At 43.5% G+C, this 16,977-nt stretch overlaps 1 protein-coding gene across 11 annotated transcripts in view; it reads left to right on the top strand.

Annotated features, from left to right (window-relative positions):
• The window catches only part of MBNL3 (muscleblind like splicing regulator 3), a 93,494-nt gene extending 77,901 nt beyond the window's left edge, over positions 1-15,593 (top strand). For 8 of the 11 annotated variants that reach the window (XM_063170696.1, XM_063170693.1, XM_063170701.1 and 5 more), the window contains 5 exons: positions 152-302; positions 2,543-2,578; positions 4,662-4,756; positions 6,128-6,201; positions 8,050-15,593. In XM_063170696.1, coding sequence (XP_063026766.1) covers positions 152-302; positions 2,543-2,578; positions 4,662-4,756; positions 6,128-6,184 — 339 coding nt within the window. In that variant the 3' untranslated portion in view covers positions 6,185-6,201; positions 8,050-15,593. The remainder of the gene's footprint in view (positions 1-151; positions 303-2,542; positions 2,579-4,661; positions 4,757-6,127; positions 6,202-8,049) is intronic. The other 3 variants (XR_010029756.1, XM_063170698.1, XR_010029757.1) reach the window with 3 other exon arrangements.
• The last annotated feature ends 1,384 nt before the right edge of the window (positions 15,594-16,977 follow it).

Genomic DNA, 16,977 nt, shown 5'->3' with positions numbered 1-16,977 from the left:
GACTTAGCTGCTCTTCTCTTTCCTGTCTCGCTAAGTTGATAGAGTTGCAGGTGATTTGCAGCCAAGACCCCCTGTTATTTATTGCATGCTTGACCTACATCTGGGCCCCTTTATTTACTCCACTTGTCTTTAATGACTCCCTTATCCACAGGCCCTGCCGCCTGGTGCACTTCAACCTTTACCAAAGAGGCCAGCACTTGAAAAAAACAATGGTGCCACCACAGTCTTTAACCCAAGCGTTTTCCACTACCAACAGGCTCTAGCCAACATGCAGTTGCAACAGCCTGCATTCATCCCTACAGGTAAGTGTCTCCTTGCTTTCCCATCATCATGGTTGTTTATTTTATGACCTCGGTGTTCAGCTAATGAGCAGTTTTGTAAGAGTCTTTAGCAAAAGAATATTGGTGTGTAGTTTCATGTTAAAAATGGATGAAAAATTAACATCTGTTGTTTGACTTTTTTCCCTTCACCTACTACAATTTAGAGCTTTTCACATGTAAAGATCCTTCTTAGCCCTTTTTGTGTGGTTTGGGGTTTTTTTTAAGCAGTCAAACTAAGAAAAATGTCTGCATGTTTCTTGAATTCATACTTTCTGTTTTTCCTCCTTATGGTTCAACTGGTTAATCCCAAATTAATTCTTTGACTCTTGTGTAGTGCTCTTTTGGACTCATGTTAAAATGTCTATAGACCTCTATGGCTGCTCTTTTGAGGCTGTAGGCACCTCCCTGAGCTTGTATATCACTGACCTACATATTGCAGCAGCTGTGATGTTTATAGAGGGAATGGTTAGTCTTTAGTAAATACAAATTATATAATCCTCTTTAAAGGCATATATTTCCCTCTTCCTTGTCTTTTGACTAGTACAATACCCTAAGCTTTTTAAAAGCAATTTAACTCCCAGCTTTTATTGTACCTTTAAGGTCTCAGAGTTAAATTGAAAGATGCAATTCAGTAATTCTTATAGAACTGGAAATATTAATGTGGCAGATGTGACTGTCTTCTGACTGGCCAATTAACTGCAGCCAAATGGAAAACAAAACCTGCTTGGAGTGGAAAGTATTATAAGTGGCTGAATTAGGAATATTTCAGATAGCTGGTATTTTAGTATCATTATTATCATTCAGCGTACCATAGGAAAATTAATGCCCTGTGTTTTTAATGTTTAATGCTGTATTTACTTGTCAGATGATGCTTACAAAAATACACAGAGTGTTTCTCTGGGCTGACCCCTGGAGGTGAACACACAGTGGAGTTGCACCTTGGTACTGTTGTTCTTTGGGGTCAGGGGAAAAGCTTTAGAGACAATCTGGTCCTGAGAGCAAGGTGGAGTGTGTGTCCAGGGGACAGGGACCTAAACCCTGTGCTCATGTAGCCTTTCTGTTATGAGAGCCCTTGGAAACACTCAGAACTCAGCAGCTACCAAGATGTTCTTCCAGGGAAGCAGAATCTCATGCAGAGAGATGGAGCAGTAGCCTTTTACCTTGTGCTCTGCAAAACCTTGGAAAGGCTGGGCTGAGCTGACCTTAGCACAGCTCTGACAGGTGCCAAGTGAAATACTTCTTCAGGAAACATGGACACCTTGGGGAATGCCAAGTCCCCAGCTGGCTACACACTGCTCCTCCTCAAGGTCACAGTTGCCAAAGTTGACATTAGGACAGGAGTTTCTGATGGAGCACCATAAATCAGCTGTGCCCAGCCCTCGCTGCGCTGGTACTGAGATCATGGCAATGAAATTACACACAGGGCTGATGCATAACAGGGCTGCTTACTGGCAACTGCTCTGTCTGAAGACATTAATGCTGGGCAGAGCAGCAAATTTCCAGTCAGAGAACGGTCTGTGATGAATTTATGTTACACATCAGGCTCCAGCTCTGGGCTCAGCCTTGGCAGTGCTCAGGGAGCAAAGCAGAGAGGTGGCACGTCACAGCTCTCGCTGTGGGGAGGAAAAGGGAGCAGTTGCTTTTCTTAGTATCTCCTGTTCAGTTGTTGAGAGATCAGCATCATGGGTTGCCATGGCAGGGGGGAGTCAGGCTGTCTCTTGAAAATTGCATCACCACTGCAATTTTTTCAAGTCCAGAAAAATAAATGCCTCTTTCAGCTTAAACTAGAGACTTTGAATCACGATCCCTGGTTGCGGGAGTAAATTGCTTTTGGAAAGTCAATTTTAACATGAGTGTGACATTCTTCTAAGGGCAATTTGTTTTCTGTTGACACGATCAGAAAGAAATCATCATACCCAATACCCAAAAAATCCCAAACAACCCTGATTTCTGGGATCAATCATATCATTTAATACCAAGGTGGGAGGAGTTTTTTCTCTACTACGCAAGAATTAAAGAATTAATTTGGTTTGCTATGATCTCTTTAAACTGAGTTTAAACTATTGATATACCAATATGCAGAATCTGGTTGCATGTGCTTAAATACTGAATGCTGCAAAGAGAATACCTGCTTTTTAGTTAAAGTGATATCTAACACTGAAGCTTCACTAATGAAATATCCCTTTTGTTCATCTTTCCACGCTTCAATGCATGGTGTGCAGGGTCAGTTCTGTGCATGACACCCACTGCAAGCGTTGGTAGGTTTTTCTACACAAACTTCTCAACTTTTCCTAATCTGAAAGAGACTGCAAGTTAGTATGCATCAGTGAGAACCTGGGTGGCTGAATGGTGTGACTGTCTATCCACTGTCTTCTTTAAGGCTTAAATGGTTGTATCCCTTTTAATTTCTGTGCAGTGCAGTGTTTCATGTGACTTACAATAAGAGAATCCAAGGTGATGTGCTCCCACCCCTATTTAGTTCCGCTTCAGAGACAAGAATCTGTCACTTAAATGTCTTTACAACCCATTTAAGTCATCTGACACAAGGAAATAGAAGTGGGAGGATCCTGTTGGCTTATTTTTGTTTTATTTTGTATCAAGCAACAGGCGGACTTAAGTTTGGATTTTTAGTTGTCCTTCTGAGGATATTTTAGGAGACTTGTTTAACAAGGTGCTAAGGAGGAGCACATCTGGGGTCAGCCCCTCTGCCAGAGCAGGGTGCTGCTTGTACAGTGAGAGAAGCAGTGTTTGGACCTTGGACTGGCTGGAGAGTCATCTCTGTAGGACAGTGTTAGTGTGCAGGTACAGGAGAGCATAGGGAGGTACCACTGCAGGTGCACGTGGGATAAAGGGAGGCAGGATGTGCTCATTAGTGCTGCAGGGATCCACTCTGTTCAGGCTCGGCATCTGGGTCTTGATGAAACCTCTGCAGGCCTTTGAGAACCTTCCCCTCTTGTCTACAGCTGCTGGGCACAGGAGGGCAGGTGAAAGCTGAGCTTTCATCCTCTAGCCAAGGTTATGCAAGACTACCAGCATCCAGGTGTGTGCCTGCTTTAGCCAGAGGGAGAGAGGCAGGAGCCCTGGGGGGGTGCAAGGCTTTCCGAGAGCAGGTCTGGAAGCTCTGGCATGAATGGCTAAACACTCTGCTCTTGAACTTGCCTATCCCTGTAGTACAGGGAGGACACATTGCTTGCATGATGGGGAGCTGAGTCCCTCAAATGCACCTCTGCCTGTAGGAAACCCCAACCCACACGTTCCAACATCTCGTGGCCGGAGCGTTCCCAGCCACAGGCACACGCTCCTTCCCTGCTGGGGCTGGCCGTGCTGCTGGGGTGGAGGGGAAGGCAAGTCTGCTTCCCCACCGCATGTTTGTGGGGATGGCTGGGCCTTCCTCTGGGCTCCTCGACCCCACAAATCCCCCTTGGGTGTGGGGGATGCCCGTGTGTGCACCAGAGCATCCCTTCCAGCACTGTGCTCTGCGGGACGTGCAGCTTCAGGAGGCTGCCAAGCTCCCTGCTGCCATGTTGTCCTTTCGGATGCTCTTCCTGCGAATTGTAGCTGTTCAGATGCATTTGTGTATTTTCCCCCTCTCTGTCCCTTCCCCTCTCCATCCCCCCACCCTGCAAGAGGGGAGTTTTGCCAAATCCTATAGAATTAGGGTGGAAAAGGGAGCATGCTGAATTTGTACGGAGAGAGCTCAGTCTGCCAGCCGCTCGTTTGCCGTGCCTCCAGCTCTGTCCCGTGCCAAAACATTGTCCCTGCTAGAGAGAGGCGAGAAAACCTGGTGAAAGGGCTGCGGCAGCCGCTGCAAAGTGCATCATGTACCTCTGGTTGCTGGCGGGGACGGGGTGGGGAGGGAAGGGGACAAGCTTTCCCAGGCGGGCGGGAGGGTGCGCTTGCCAAAATGTCCCCACCCAAAGGAACGTGCACTGGCTGTGTCTAACTCCCCACGGGTGCGAGCTGACGTGGGCTTTTGCTAGCACACCCATCCTCTCCCCCCTTTGGAAATTTGGCCCTCGGAGTCTAATACATCATTGTTCTGCTTATAAATGTACTAAGTGTTGAGAATGTTTTGGTTTTTTCCTTAATTATAATTGTAATTGGCTTTTCCCCTTCTCTCTTGTTTATTTTTTTTCCCAACGCTGTCTTGCTTTGCACTGTGATTGCATGCTGCGCCCCGATGTGTCCTTCATGACGATGTCACATGGCTTGTTGCTGTGATTCCTGCCACGCCCCCAAATCCACCACATGTTGCCATGGTTACATAAAACCAACCAAACAAACAAAATATATATACGCTCCACCCTCCTGTATGTCGCTTCCATGGTTCCCTTCCGAAAGTGCCCATGATGCACGGTGCTACGCCCACCACTGTGTCTGCAGCAACAACTCCTGCCACCAGCGTCCCCTTCGCTGCAACAGCTACCGCCAATCAGGTTTGGCCCTTTCAATGGCTTTCTTTCACGTGTTCAGATCTTGAGGACCGGGCGAGGGCTGGATCCCGCGCGGGTCCGTCCCGCAGAGGCAGCGTGTGCGTGTGTGCGAGCGTGAGGCCGGGGATGGAGAGGGGCGGCTCCGCCTGCCCGGCCGGAGCGTAGGGATGGGCGATTGGCAGGGCCGCGGGCTCTCCTCCAAAACCACACCTCCCCCCGGCTCCTCCAAACACAACCGGCCGAGTGTGGAGTCACGCAAGACCTGCAGCGCTTCTGCTTTCAGTCTCAAGCAGAAATACCACCCCGAGCATCCTTCCCTGTGGTATTTTGGCTTGTTCTCTCTGGGCTGGAAAGTGGAAGTGGAAATATAAAGTGGCTTTCCCCCACCACCACAAAATTGGACTCTAAAAACTACCAAAAAATCCCCAAACAACCAAAAACCAAAAATCGGGGGTGAGACTGTGAAAAGTTTTTTTATGCCAATAGCATGTCACCCATCCCTACAGAGAGGACTCTGGATGTGCAGTACGTGCCATTGTAGCACTGCCATAAGTGTACAGGATTCCATGCATGTGTGCCAAGCCATAATTCTCTCCAAAACTTTCCTCTGAAGATACTGAGTGTGATGGCTGCTTCTGCACCAGTCCTGAACTGTATATGCACAACCTGTCCTAGTGATGCGTCCTGATAATTTGGTGTGACACAGCTTCTCCCAGTTAGACCAGAGACATTTCAAACACTTTTCAAAAAATTTTTTCCCCAGGACTAATTTTAGCATTTTTATTTGTCATGCTCTCAGGTTTAGAGCTATTGCAAAGGAATTGGGGTGTCACTTTGCTCTGCAGGAGGCTGTTATCCATGCTGAATACCAGTAATATCTCTGGGGGCATCCTCTAGGCTTTTGCTGGTGTGAGGTCATGAGGATTTCAGTAGGAGTTTTGCCTGCATAAGTCCTAGGCAGTGTTTTACTGCTCGCAGTAGGAATTGCCAGTCTTTTTCTGTGCTTTGTTGTTATTTTCAGGTAGAGCAGGTCTTACTCAGACTTGTATTGGTCATGAGAGGAAAGCAGAAATTGCTGTGCAGCGTTGCTCTGTGGCTGTGTGAGTCCTGTTTGAGCCAGATAGTTTCAGGGCATTTCTGTTTTACTTGTAGTCTATGGAGTTCAAATCCCAGTACAATCACCAGGTACTCCACAAGGCATCAGTAGTGGTGCAGCTACATTGTTCTTTAAGTGTAGCAAAATAAAGACTTGGGAGTGGATCCTGTTTTATAAGACACTGATGTACATATTAATCTAATGCTGAAGACAGAATGAACAGCCTGGTTTCAAGGCAATGTTTTAATGTGTTGTGTTCTTTGTTTTTTTTGCTGTAGATATCCCAGTTATCAGTAGATGAACTGAGTAGCAGCATGTTTGTTTCACAGATGTAGAAGTTCCCGATAGAACAGTAAGTTCCTTTTTGGTATTTCTCTTTATGGTGAATTGATTTGTACATGGGCACTGCATCCCCTAAGCACAGGGCTGGCTCAGGCAGAGGGACTGAGCCCATGGGACCCCATTGGCTTCATGCTCTGCTGACTCAACAGGAATTCAGCTGCTGCAGCACAGACACAGACCAGCCCTGTGGTGTATAATGAGTTTCCTTTGTCTCAGGTACTTGTGTTGTGGTGGTCACAGCCTCCCTGTGCATCCCCCAGCCCCATGGCTCTGTTTACAGGTTTACATGGCTCTGCACAGCTCCCAGCTGCCTGCAGATACCTCAGGGATTTGCAGTGCTGATGGCAGAGACTGCTCTGGTAATGAGTCAGCTGAAAAGGTGTAACTTCTCTTTTGCTGTTAGTGACATATTTTCTTTCCTGGGGTAAGCAGGATTGGGTCAGCAGCAGCTGCTGTGCATCTGCAAGGCTGGCTCAGTCTGGGCAGAACTCTGTTGGTCAGCTGCAGAGAGGGCCTGCCTCATGGTGGGTTGGAGACCAGAATGAATGTCATGAGCAACATAGTCTTCACCCCACCTGCAGATCCTGGGCTTCCCTAGGATGATAGTTTTCTCTGAGGGGAGTGATGGAGGAATTTGTCCTTGGAGTTACAGAGTACTATTTCACAGCCATAGCAGCAGTGTCATTTTTCCATTGCTTTTCTTTGTGAATTTTAGCTGATGTTCATGAGCTAAAATCTCTGGGTAGTTTCAGTTCTTGGCTGTGTTTTTTTACCTCAAGAGACTTCAGCCAATTTAACAAGAGGTCTTTCTCAAAGCAGCCATTTCGTATATGCAGATATGCAAACCCATTTCTTCCTTAGGTCACATATTACAGGCAATAAAATACTGGAAATTAATTTGGCAATCAATTCAGTGATGATATCTATTAGCAATCAACAGAAGCTACTTTATCAGTGGTGGCCCTTATCTCTGCTGACCTTAATTAAATACCATGTGTGTCCATGACCTGCTGACTGTGGCTGTGGACCCTGTTCATAAGGGGTGAAACCAAGCTTGTCCACATTAGTGAAAATGTTCAGCTTAGACTGTACTGCTGTTCCAAATGGCAGACGGACATGACATGTTAACCCATTTCCATAACGTGTAAAACAGCCTGTACACCCAGTAAGGAGATCATTTGATTGGAAGAGCTTCATCTTGAATGTTTTCAGCATTTTTTCAGGAGACTTTCCCTTAGTGGGGCTTTGGTAACTGAAGCCCTCGCTGCTCTGACAGTTGTTTTTCTTTCCCTCCATGGTTGAAGTAGTCCTGGTAGCCAGGCTGATTGGTCTAGCTCTGCAGGAGATAAGTTGTTGGGTTCTTCAGTGGAGGATTTTCATGAGTACATCACAAAGAGGCAATTTGCTCCCAGAAGAGGGGCCCTGAGCACAGGGTTTCTGTGTCAGTGTTTGATCCCTGGGCTCAGTCGCCTAAATCCTTAGGATCAGCTTTAATGTGACTGTCTAAAGGAAACAAGAGCTAACACAGATCAGAGATTCCTTTGGCCCTCTCCTTAGCCACCCTCTTCTTGGCATCCCATCCAAAAATCAAGACTATTATTTCTTCACCTCCCTCTTTCACTATTTGCCCTGTCATTGTGTGAAAGAGAGAGAAGTGCAGATTAAGAGGATGCCAAGTATGTTACTGACAACTTCTCCCTACATCAGAAAATTAATGGAATAAAATGTCTGTCTGCAACACACTAATGGCAACTTCTTGGGCAACACATGGAGGATGTAAATGTATTAGAATGACTTTTAAAATATAGATGTATTAACTTCTCACTATTTCTTCATTGTTTTTTTCTTTCCCCTGCAGCAGACCATGTTGAAATTCTGAACAGTAAAATTATGGAGCACCAGGACTTCTTGGTGGGAAGCTGCGCATGGCCTTTCTGTATATATTCCCCTCTTCCCTCTATCATTCTCTACCACCTCTACAGTAAGCCTGTTGCAGCCTACATGTTAACCAAAAACTGATCAATGGGAATGTCAAAAAAAAAAAGAAAAAAAAAAAAGCACTATAGAAACAATTAACAAACAGCGCTCTGTTATATGAGATATACAAGTAGGAAATTATAATAGACTTTTATAACACATTACTTTAACACACTTAATCATTTTATGATTACCATCATGATAAGTGCATCTGCACAGCGGACTGTTGGTTTACTGTATACTATCGATGGATAAATGTTTGTCTTGTTTTTAAAGTGTTATCTTACTGTTTTGTTTACATCATAGTCTATTGATTTGTTTTAAAGTGTACATCATTATCAAGTATACTCAATACCATTTTTTCATTATTGTTATGTCTTAAGTTTTCATATACTGTAGGTTTTATGGGATTTTGTTTGTTTTTTACTAAAAATGTTATTGTGGGAAACAGGAATTATGTGCTTGAAAAACACGACACAGAATGTTCTGCCCTTTGCTGGATTTTGCTGTTAATGTCAGCTAAAGTTGCTTATGTTAAATGCTCCTTTTATCATTTAAAACTTGCCTTCAGATAGTCTCCAAATTTTTAGTACAAGTGATGTGAAAAGACAGCTATCATTTTAGTCCAGTTCAGGGTTCTTCTTTCAATACAATGAGCTGATTCTGGAAACTTTTGGGGAAAAAAAACAAACACAAAAGCCCAGGCTCAGTAAGGGGACAGGAACAATTTGCTCAGACAGGGGTAAGCATCAAGGGATTTCTGCAGCTCTGTTGTCCATTGAAGTGCATTCTCAGCTGCAAACGGCGCACAATCTCTCTCGCTGTTCTCATGGTGCAGTTGAAGCAAACAACAAAAAAATGGTGGTGGAGTGAGACGGCTTCAGTTGGGCAAAAGCTCATTGCATTGGAGAGGAGCAGGTGCCAGCCCTTGGCTGGGGAGGGCCCGGGGCCGTGGCTCAGCCCAGGCTGGGCAGCACCGAGCCCTGGGCTTGTCTCCACCAAGCATGCTGAAACATTTTGGCCTGAAATCTTATATGTGTCTCTTGTTGAAATTTTGTCAGCACGCCCCATTTATTTAATCACAATTTTCCGTAAGTGGGTGATTATTTCCCCCATCCCTGTGATCTGTGGCCCTTTAAAGCAACCACAGCAGTAACAAAGCAGCAAAAAGCTCAGCATAAGCTTTCTGCTGAAGATAAACATTTGTCTTAATGGAGTTCCTGTCGGTCAGTGGATTTATTTTGGCACCTTCTACTTGATCAAGAGCAATGTTTGTTGCACAACAAGGGCTAGTTCTCAATACCTCCTTTTCATACGCACGAATAAAACCATTTCAGCCCGTGCACCCTGGACAGCCCCGCCTGTCGTTATGCTGCGTTGCTGAACAATCTGGCTGCAGAAATGCATTTTGGTTGAGGATCCCGCCAAATTCATCCCTATCGTAGCTCTACAGTATCATTGGCATTGTGGAAGAGGTGGATTTGCTGCTGTAAATCCACAAACTCCATACAGAGAGAATCAAGCAAGAGGCCAGCTCACAGTGTCTGGAGGGGTGACCACCCTGAGCTCAGAGTGGTCCTGTAGAGTGCCAAATTCAGACACCAGATTTTCTTCTCTTTTCCCAGTTCCTTGGCCTTGGTTAGATATTCCTTGTTCTCCCTCCTGCAGTATGAGCACAGACAGTTTGCTGGATGTGTGTCTCCATGGGCCACGAGTGATGGTGGCACACCCAGGGCGCAGCCTGTGAGCCCAGGGCAGGCTCTGACCATCTGCCCATGGAGACTCACTCATAGCATGAATCTTTGAGGAGCCCAGTTCATTAAGGCTTTGAGGAATCTTTTTGTTCAATTCAGCAGACTTTGAACCAAACCCTGATAGAAAGGGGAAAAAAACATCCCCCCAAGACCTCTTTTATGGACCCTGAGTTTTGACGGTCGCTTGTGTCTGTGGATGTTCCCCAGCCATCTGTGCTCACAAGCAGAGGGGTGAAATCAGTGACTCTCATTTGTATTGGTGACCACATACCTGTTCTTTTCACCACTGTGTTTCTGTTTCCCAAAACCATAACATTGTTAGTGGAAAAAGTGGATTTGAGTACTTCCTGTTTGAAATTATTTGTGTATCAAAAATGGGTTTTGCACAACCTGTGCCAGTGCCTCAACAAAGAACAGAGCTGATCTTCTTAAGCCAGAAAGGATGCATTCAAGCTTGTATGGCTTTATGAGTTCAAGGAGGTTGAAATTTTTTCAGTGCTAAATGGATTTTTGTATATCTTGAAACTTTGATGTAACCTCCTATTTTATTTATCGACTTAAACATCTGGCATAGATGTGCATAGAATGTAAACCTAGAATACAGCTGTTTTCATGTCACATTTAAAGCACTGAAAAAAAAAAGGCGTTTAAGGATTATTTTTTATTAAAGAGGTCCAATGAGGGATGTTCAGGGTAGTTATATTAGGTGCCACAACAGTTTTTATATTGCTGGCAAATTTAGAGTTAATTTGTAAATGAGTTTAAGGAAAGAAAAGCTTGAAGCACTAAACTTCACCAAATTCAAAACAATCTCGGCAAAAATGCCATTTTGAGGTAGCACTATTTAAACTAGTTGTGCAATGACTTGCTCTAATTTTCTTTGTTCAAGAAAGAAAAGAAAAAAAAACCAGTCGCCAGACTATAAATTTCCTAAATAGAATATTACAAAGTCACCGAGCTAGTTAGTGACTCTAAACAAATGTCATAAAAGCATGAATATCATCCTTTATTTGACAAGAGATGTATGTAAGTTTGTTTAAATCAATATAATTTTAGTGACATTTTTATAAGCTTCCCACTTTCCATGAACCTATATTTTTTATTTATCCAAAGTTATTTCTCTTTGTCCATTTCTCTCAGCCTTATGCAAACAATATGCAAGAAATGCTGAAACTTGGATAAAACGGGTCATGCAGAGGGAAAATGAAAGCTGAGATTGATCATTTTCACGAAAAAAGGTTGTTAGTAGTTTCAATAAAAAGTACTACTACTAAACTGTAACATAAGCAGACAATAAAAGAGGGATTTAAAATAAAATGGATTCGTAAAACTATTAAGATTATTTTTGTTAAATACAGTGTTTTTAGTAATTTGGAACATGATTTCACAATCAGCCGTGTTTTTTAGTTGGAAATTTTTAGCTGATGATTTTTGACTGTGTATTTTTGCATCGCAACGTTCTAGAAGCCGTTACCTCCCCGGGCAGCCCGCGCCGCTTCCCGACGCGCTCGTCCCGCGGCGCTGGGGCTGGGCTGGGGTCCCGCTGCTGCTGCTGCTGCTGCTCCTGCTGCTGCTCCCGCTGTCCCCTGCAGCGGGGACCCCGCGGGGCTGGCACCGCAGCCGGGGGCACCTCGGTGGCACAGGCGGCCGGAGCAGGACACGGTGACGTCCCCTGGCCCGGCCGGGGCTGGCGCTGGCACGCGGTAGGAGTAGCTCTAGGACACGCCGGGTACACAAGGATTGAGAAACTGGAGTCCTCGTTTTGTTTATCCCTTGTACATTTCACAGACATGAAAATTGAAAAAGGTGAAATTTATGAGGAAAATCTAATTTCCCATTCCTGTTGAATGGATTTAGTTTGATATTGACCTGATTTTACCATGTGCCTGTTGAAGGCCTTAGAGTATATACTGTATGTTAAAGACTGTAATAACTTTAAAAAAAAAAAATAGTTGATAGCCTAATCCAAATGTAAATAGAGCTACAACTCATTGTTACTAGGCTACAACGCATTAATTCATGTCATATATTTTCATTTCTCTACCATTAGTTTTTAAGGTTTTCATTATTGCTTTTTTTGATATCTTTAGTAACTAATGAATTTAATTTTGAAGGAGAGTTAGAGAAAGTTTAAAATTTTTAATACATGTATTCAGCCCATTTAGTTATATTCTAAACCAACACTGAAGCATGGTAAGGTATAGAATACAGTCCATAACTAGTTTGTATAGTTTACAGTTTAAGAACAAAATTAACTTTGTATGTAACTCCTACAATGATAGATTCATTGTTAACTAATTATATTAAGTTGTTGTTGCTATGGCAACAAAACTACAACATGGCTACCTTTGTATACATTATTTGTGAAATTTTCACATGTAAATTAAAAGTGATGTGTAACAGTATGAGCTTGTTAAAGGTACAGTTCGATACTGTCAGATAAAGATATGATTGAATATTTTTAAAATCCCAAAGTCCCATGTGAACGCTGAATTTGTGTCTTTAAGGTCACTTTTTCAGTCAAGAAGTTTACAACACATGGATTTAGAGTCAGGTTTTATAGCTTGTAGAAATTGTTGTGTGGCAAGGGTTATTCCACAGTATTTTCACTTGGGGAACACAGCAGCCTGTATTTACAGCGTAGTGACCGGTCTTGCTTTCATTTCACATCCATTCACACGGTGGCAATTCAGAATTAATCAGTTTCAGTACTGTAGCTTTGCCTGCAATTTTCTTTTCTCCAGAAATTGAACACTCACACGATTACGTTACGATCAGGGCTAAATAATTAAGCATATAACTATTTTAATACTAATTTATATTAGCAGAAACTGTACATAAGAAAAAAAATATTGTGGAATGACCCCGTAACAGTGTTGAAGATACAAATATGCTGCAGTTAAACTGATTCAGTTAGTGTACGAATGTGTGAGACACACCTTTTTTGCACTTATGTACATAGTCCACGAAAGAAATCCTTGGAACTTATTTTGAATATAAAAAGTCTGTAATAATACAGGAAAAGTTTGTAAAAGAGATAGGTATTACTAAGGCTTTGAAAAGGAGGAGTTTTTTGCTATAAAACTTATCTGAAAGCATGATGTTGCTTTGCTGTTGTAAAAGCTTTGTAGTTTGCCATAGCTTATTATACAGCAGACTGATAACAGGTCAGCTCCAACCTGCAGCACAGAGAATGGGAAACGGTGTGGAATTAATTAGTAAGGTCACTAGCAAAGATTCAAATTACTTTTTTTAATCAGCCTACATTTTCAAACACACCCCAGGTCATGTTTCTGATAGGTTGTGTTCTCGGTGAATCCTATTAGGACTGGTAGGTCCGTGGCAGCACACACACATTTTTCCTAGCACCTAATCCTATTTCTGTCTTGAAGTGTTTATCTGTGGGAGGTGACTGTCATTGTGGTGAGTGTTTTAAATCCCAGAGTGAATTTGAAATGTCACAACTTCTTGATTTTTATTTTTTTTTTAACCTTTTGGGGCAAGGTAACAAAACGGAAGGAGCTGGTGAACCATAGATGGGCAGGGATGGGTTGGGACTGTCTGGGACCAGTTCTTTGTGCTGTGTGACAGCCATGGTGTGATTTGAGAGGCACAGGGTGGTGCTGCTGGGACAGGGAGGTGGAGGCTGGTGGCAGTGTGGCCGGCTGGGTGCTCCAGGCTGGGACTAACAAGCCCCTTTGAGTTGCCACCAAAGGAGAGCAAAGCTGTGGGTCCTCAGTGAGCAGCCTCTTGCTCCTGTTTGTGTTGGTACTGCTGGGACTCCGCAGTGCTGGGGGATTTTGGAGCAGCTGAAGTGCCTGTGTTGACCCATTTATTTTTGATTGGAACAAGCTTCGGTTTTTGTTGGATTTTTTTTGTGTGTTCTTTTTTTTTTTTTCTGCAAAACCCAAGCCCCAGTTTTGCTTCAGAAAAGTAACTGGTTTTGCCATGAGTCTGGTCCTGACTCGAGCAGTGAGGGGCAAGTCCCCCAGAGCAGAATGGTGGGAGGTGGCATCCAGTGTGACTGTCACCCTTTGGTGGATGCCCCAGGGCTGGGGGCTGAGCTGCTGCTGCCAAGCACAAGAGCTGTTCCTTGGCCAGCATTCCCAACCCCTGGCAATGCCAGTGTGTGCCCAGCCAGCCCACTCTGCACCACAGGGCTGTGCAAGTGGTGGTTTGCTGAATTGGAACAGCCCCAGGGTCTTTAAAATGAGGAAAAATCAGATGTTGCTTCTCTCCGTGGTGTTATGTAATAACCTAGATTTTAATACAAAATAATCAGCTAGTTCAAGCCACCACATGATTATGGCTTCCCTTTGCCATCATCAGTTTCTATAATCAAGTTCTTTCTCATTTCTAGGATTATGAGAGAAAAAATATTTTGCACTATGTGAAATGAATCATAGCTGGTCAAACTTTGTCGGGGTATGAGCATGATCATGACAACACTGCTAAAATCTTTGCTAGTGATCTTTACTGACATCCTCTATCATCAAAAATAACTCTATATGCCTCTCAAAGGAGATATTTAAACATGCAAAATAACACAACTGTTAAATAAAATGAAGTTATTTTTCCAAACACACAACAGAGAGAATTACCTGACACCGAATTACAAGGTTCCAGTTCTTTATTACTGTACACAGATGCTATTTGATAGTGGTGGAAGCCAAATGATTTTGTTGCCATGGCTTTTGTATCCTAGCAGATGAGGGGATGATAAGACCATTCTTAGATTGGATTATGGGATTTTTTTTTTTCTTTCCAATTAGCTTTGTTTTATTTTTTTTTTTTAGATCATGAAAATGAACCGACTCCTCACCCTTTATTACATCACCTGACAAAAGATCACTATTTTTTTTTATAAATAGAGAATTGTATTTTAGGCAATCACTAAAATCAAAGAGAGAATGTTCTCCTAAATTGTCAATTTTTAATTTAAATATATAAAAACATTTATACTGTACTGTGTAAAGTAGATCTTTGAAGCACATTCTTCTTTTCATAGGCATTTCTGGTAAAACAATGTAAGGGAAACATTAGATATCAATTTAATGGAATAGTTTAGAAAATATATACAAATGATTACACTTAGCCCTGTGGAATTGTAAGAAATTAAAATATCATTGGATCCAGACAGGCGTAGGTTAATGCAGTATTTCAGTTCCATAACAGGATAGTTCATTCCCTCAACTGCTACCAACAGGGTGTACGCTTTGAATTTATGTTTCTTTTTGCCACATTATATTGCTGTAGTGCTTGTACGTGCTTTAGAAATGTGCATAATGCTACTCATTTTAGTATGTTACTTCTATATTGTTATTGTTTATTTTTTGATCTTTTAATAAAGTGTATAAAATTCTTGGTTATGTTTTTTATGGATCCATATCTACACATTAATAGGAGTTTACTTTAAAACTTTTCAAGTTCCAGTTTATTAGTCCCGAACTTCAAAGATTCTGATGTAAAAATAATAACTAATGAATTTGAATCAATGTTATATCTGAAGTGTAGATCAACAGAATAAATTTCTTTCCAGAAAATACATTCAGTATTTTGAATTCTGTAGCCAGTGCCTCCTTTTTACTGGATGCATTTGGCCTATCATATTAAAGTTACTAACACAAGACAGACATTTGTATTTTAGAAAAATAAAAAGTAAAGCTTTCCAGATGCTGCCTTTTGGTTTCTCTCGTGCCTTAGACCTTTGGAGACACATGTGATGTGGTCTGCTTGGCTTGTGTTTTTCCATGCTTCCTTTCTGACCCTGTCTGTGATGCGATTAGAGAGGAGATCAGAGCTGTGCATTTGAAGATAACTGTGAAGAATGAATCAACTCTCATTCAAAGGCCTGCAGCTTTTGTAGAACAGTGGTGTGTGTATTAATTTTTCTCTTTCAGCATTCGTGTCAGATGCCATTTTGAATGTCCCAGTGCAATAATACAGCAATGAGCTCCCCTTTGGCAGCAGCCTGGATTCCCCAGCTCTCTTCCAAGTGCCCAGCACGTCCCAGGCTGCCCGGCCAGCACAAACTGGGGCTGCCTCTCACCATGGTCTGGAGCCACCCTGGCTGAGCTGGGTCTGGGCTGCTGCAAGCGAAAATTGCTTCTTGATTAGCTTGTTTGTGCTTTTTGTAACATTATGTAGATTTAGATGTAAGAAAACTGCTCAGCAGTGAGGCCACCCTGGTCACCACCTTGTTACCAATAGCGCTGCCTCAGAGGGGCTTTCACCCCTCAACTGCCTCACGGTCACCACATGCTCCACCAAGGCTTAAAGCTGGAGGCACCGGGCCAGGACACATGGCTGTGCCAACCTACAGGGTCACCTGGGCCAGGACACATGGCTGTGCCAGGCCACAGCATGCCAGCCAACAGCGTCACCCGGCTCACGGGTGGCAGAGAACAACGGCGGAGCCCCGAGGATGTGAGTAACTGCCTGGTGATGTAACTGCCCCGAGGATGTGAGTAACTGCCCTGGTGATGTAACTGCCCCAAGGATGTGAGTAACTGCCCTGGTGATGTAACTGCCCCGAGGATGTGAGTAACTGCCCTGGTCATGTGAGTAACTGCCCCCAGGATGTGAGTAACTGCCCCGAGGATGTGAGTAACTGCCCTGGTGATGTGAGTAACTGCCCTGGTGATGTGAGTAACTGCCCTTGTGATGTGAGTAACTGCCCCGAGGATGTGATAACTGCCCTGGTGATGTGAGTAACTGCCCTTGTGATATGAGTAACTGCCCCCAGGATGTGAGTAACTGCCCTGGTGATGTGAGTAACTGCCCTGGTGATGTGAGTAACTGCCCTTGTGATGTAACTGCCCCCAGGATGTGAGTAACTGCCCTTGTGATATGAGTAACTGCCCTGAGGATGTGAGTAACTGCCCTGGTGATGTGAGTAACTGCCCTGGTGATGTGAATAACTGCCCTGGTGATGTGAGTAACTGCCCTTGTGATGTGAGTAACTGCCCTGAGGATGTGATAACTGCCCTGAGGATGTGAGTAACTGCCCTTGTGATGTAACTGCCCCGAGGATGTGAGTAACTGCCCTGGTGATG

This window comes from Melospiza melodia, chromosome 16, assembly GCF_035770615.1.
Source record: "Melospiza melodia melodia isolate bMelMel2 chromosome 16, bMelMel2.pri, whole genome shotgun sequence".
In the NCBI taxonomy this organism is placed as follows: domain Eukaryota; kingdom Metazoa; phylum Chordata; class Aves; order Passeriformes; family Passerellidae; genus Melospiza; species Melospiza melodia.
This window is presented reverse-complemented; position numbering and strand designations above follow the sequence as displayed.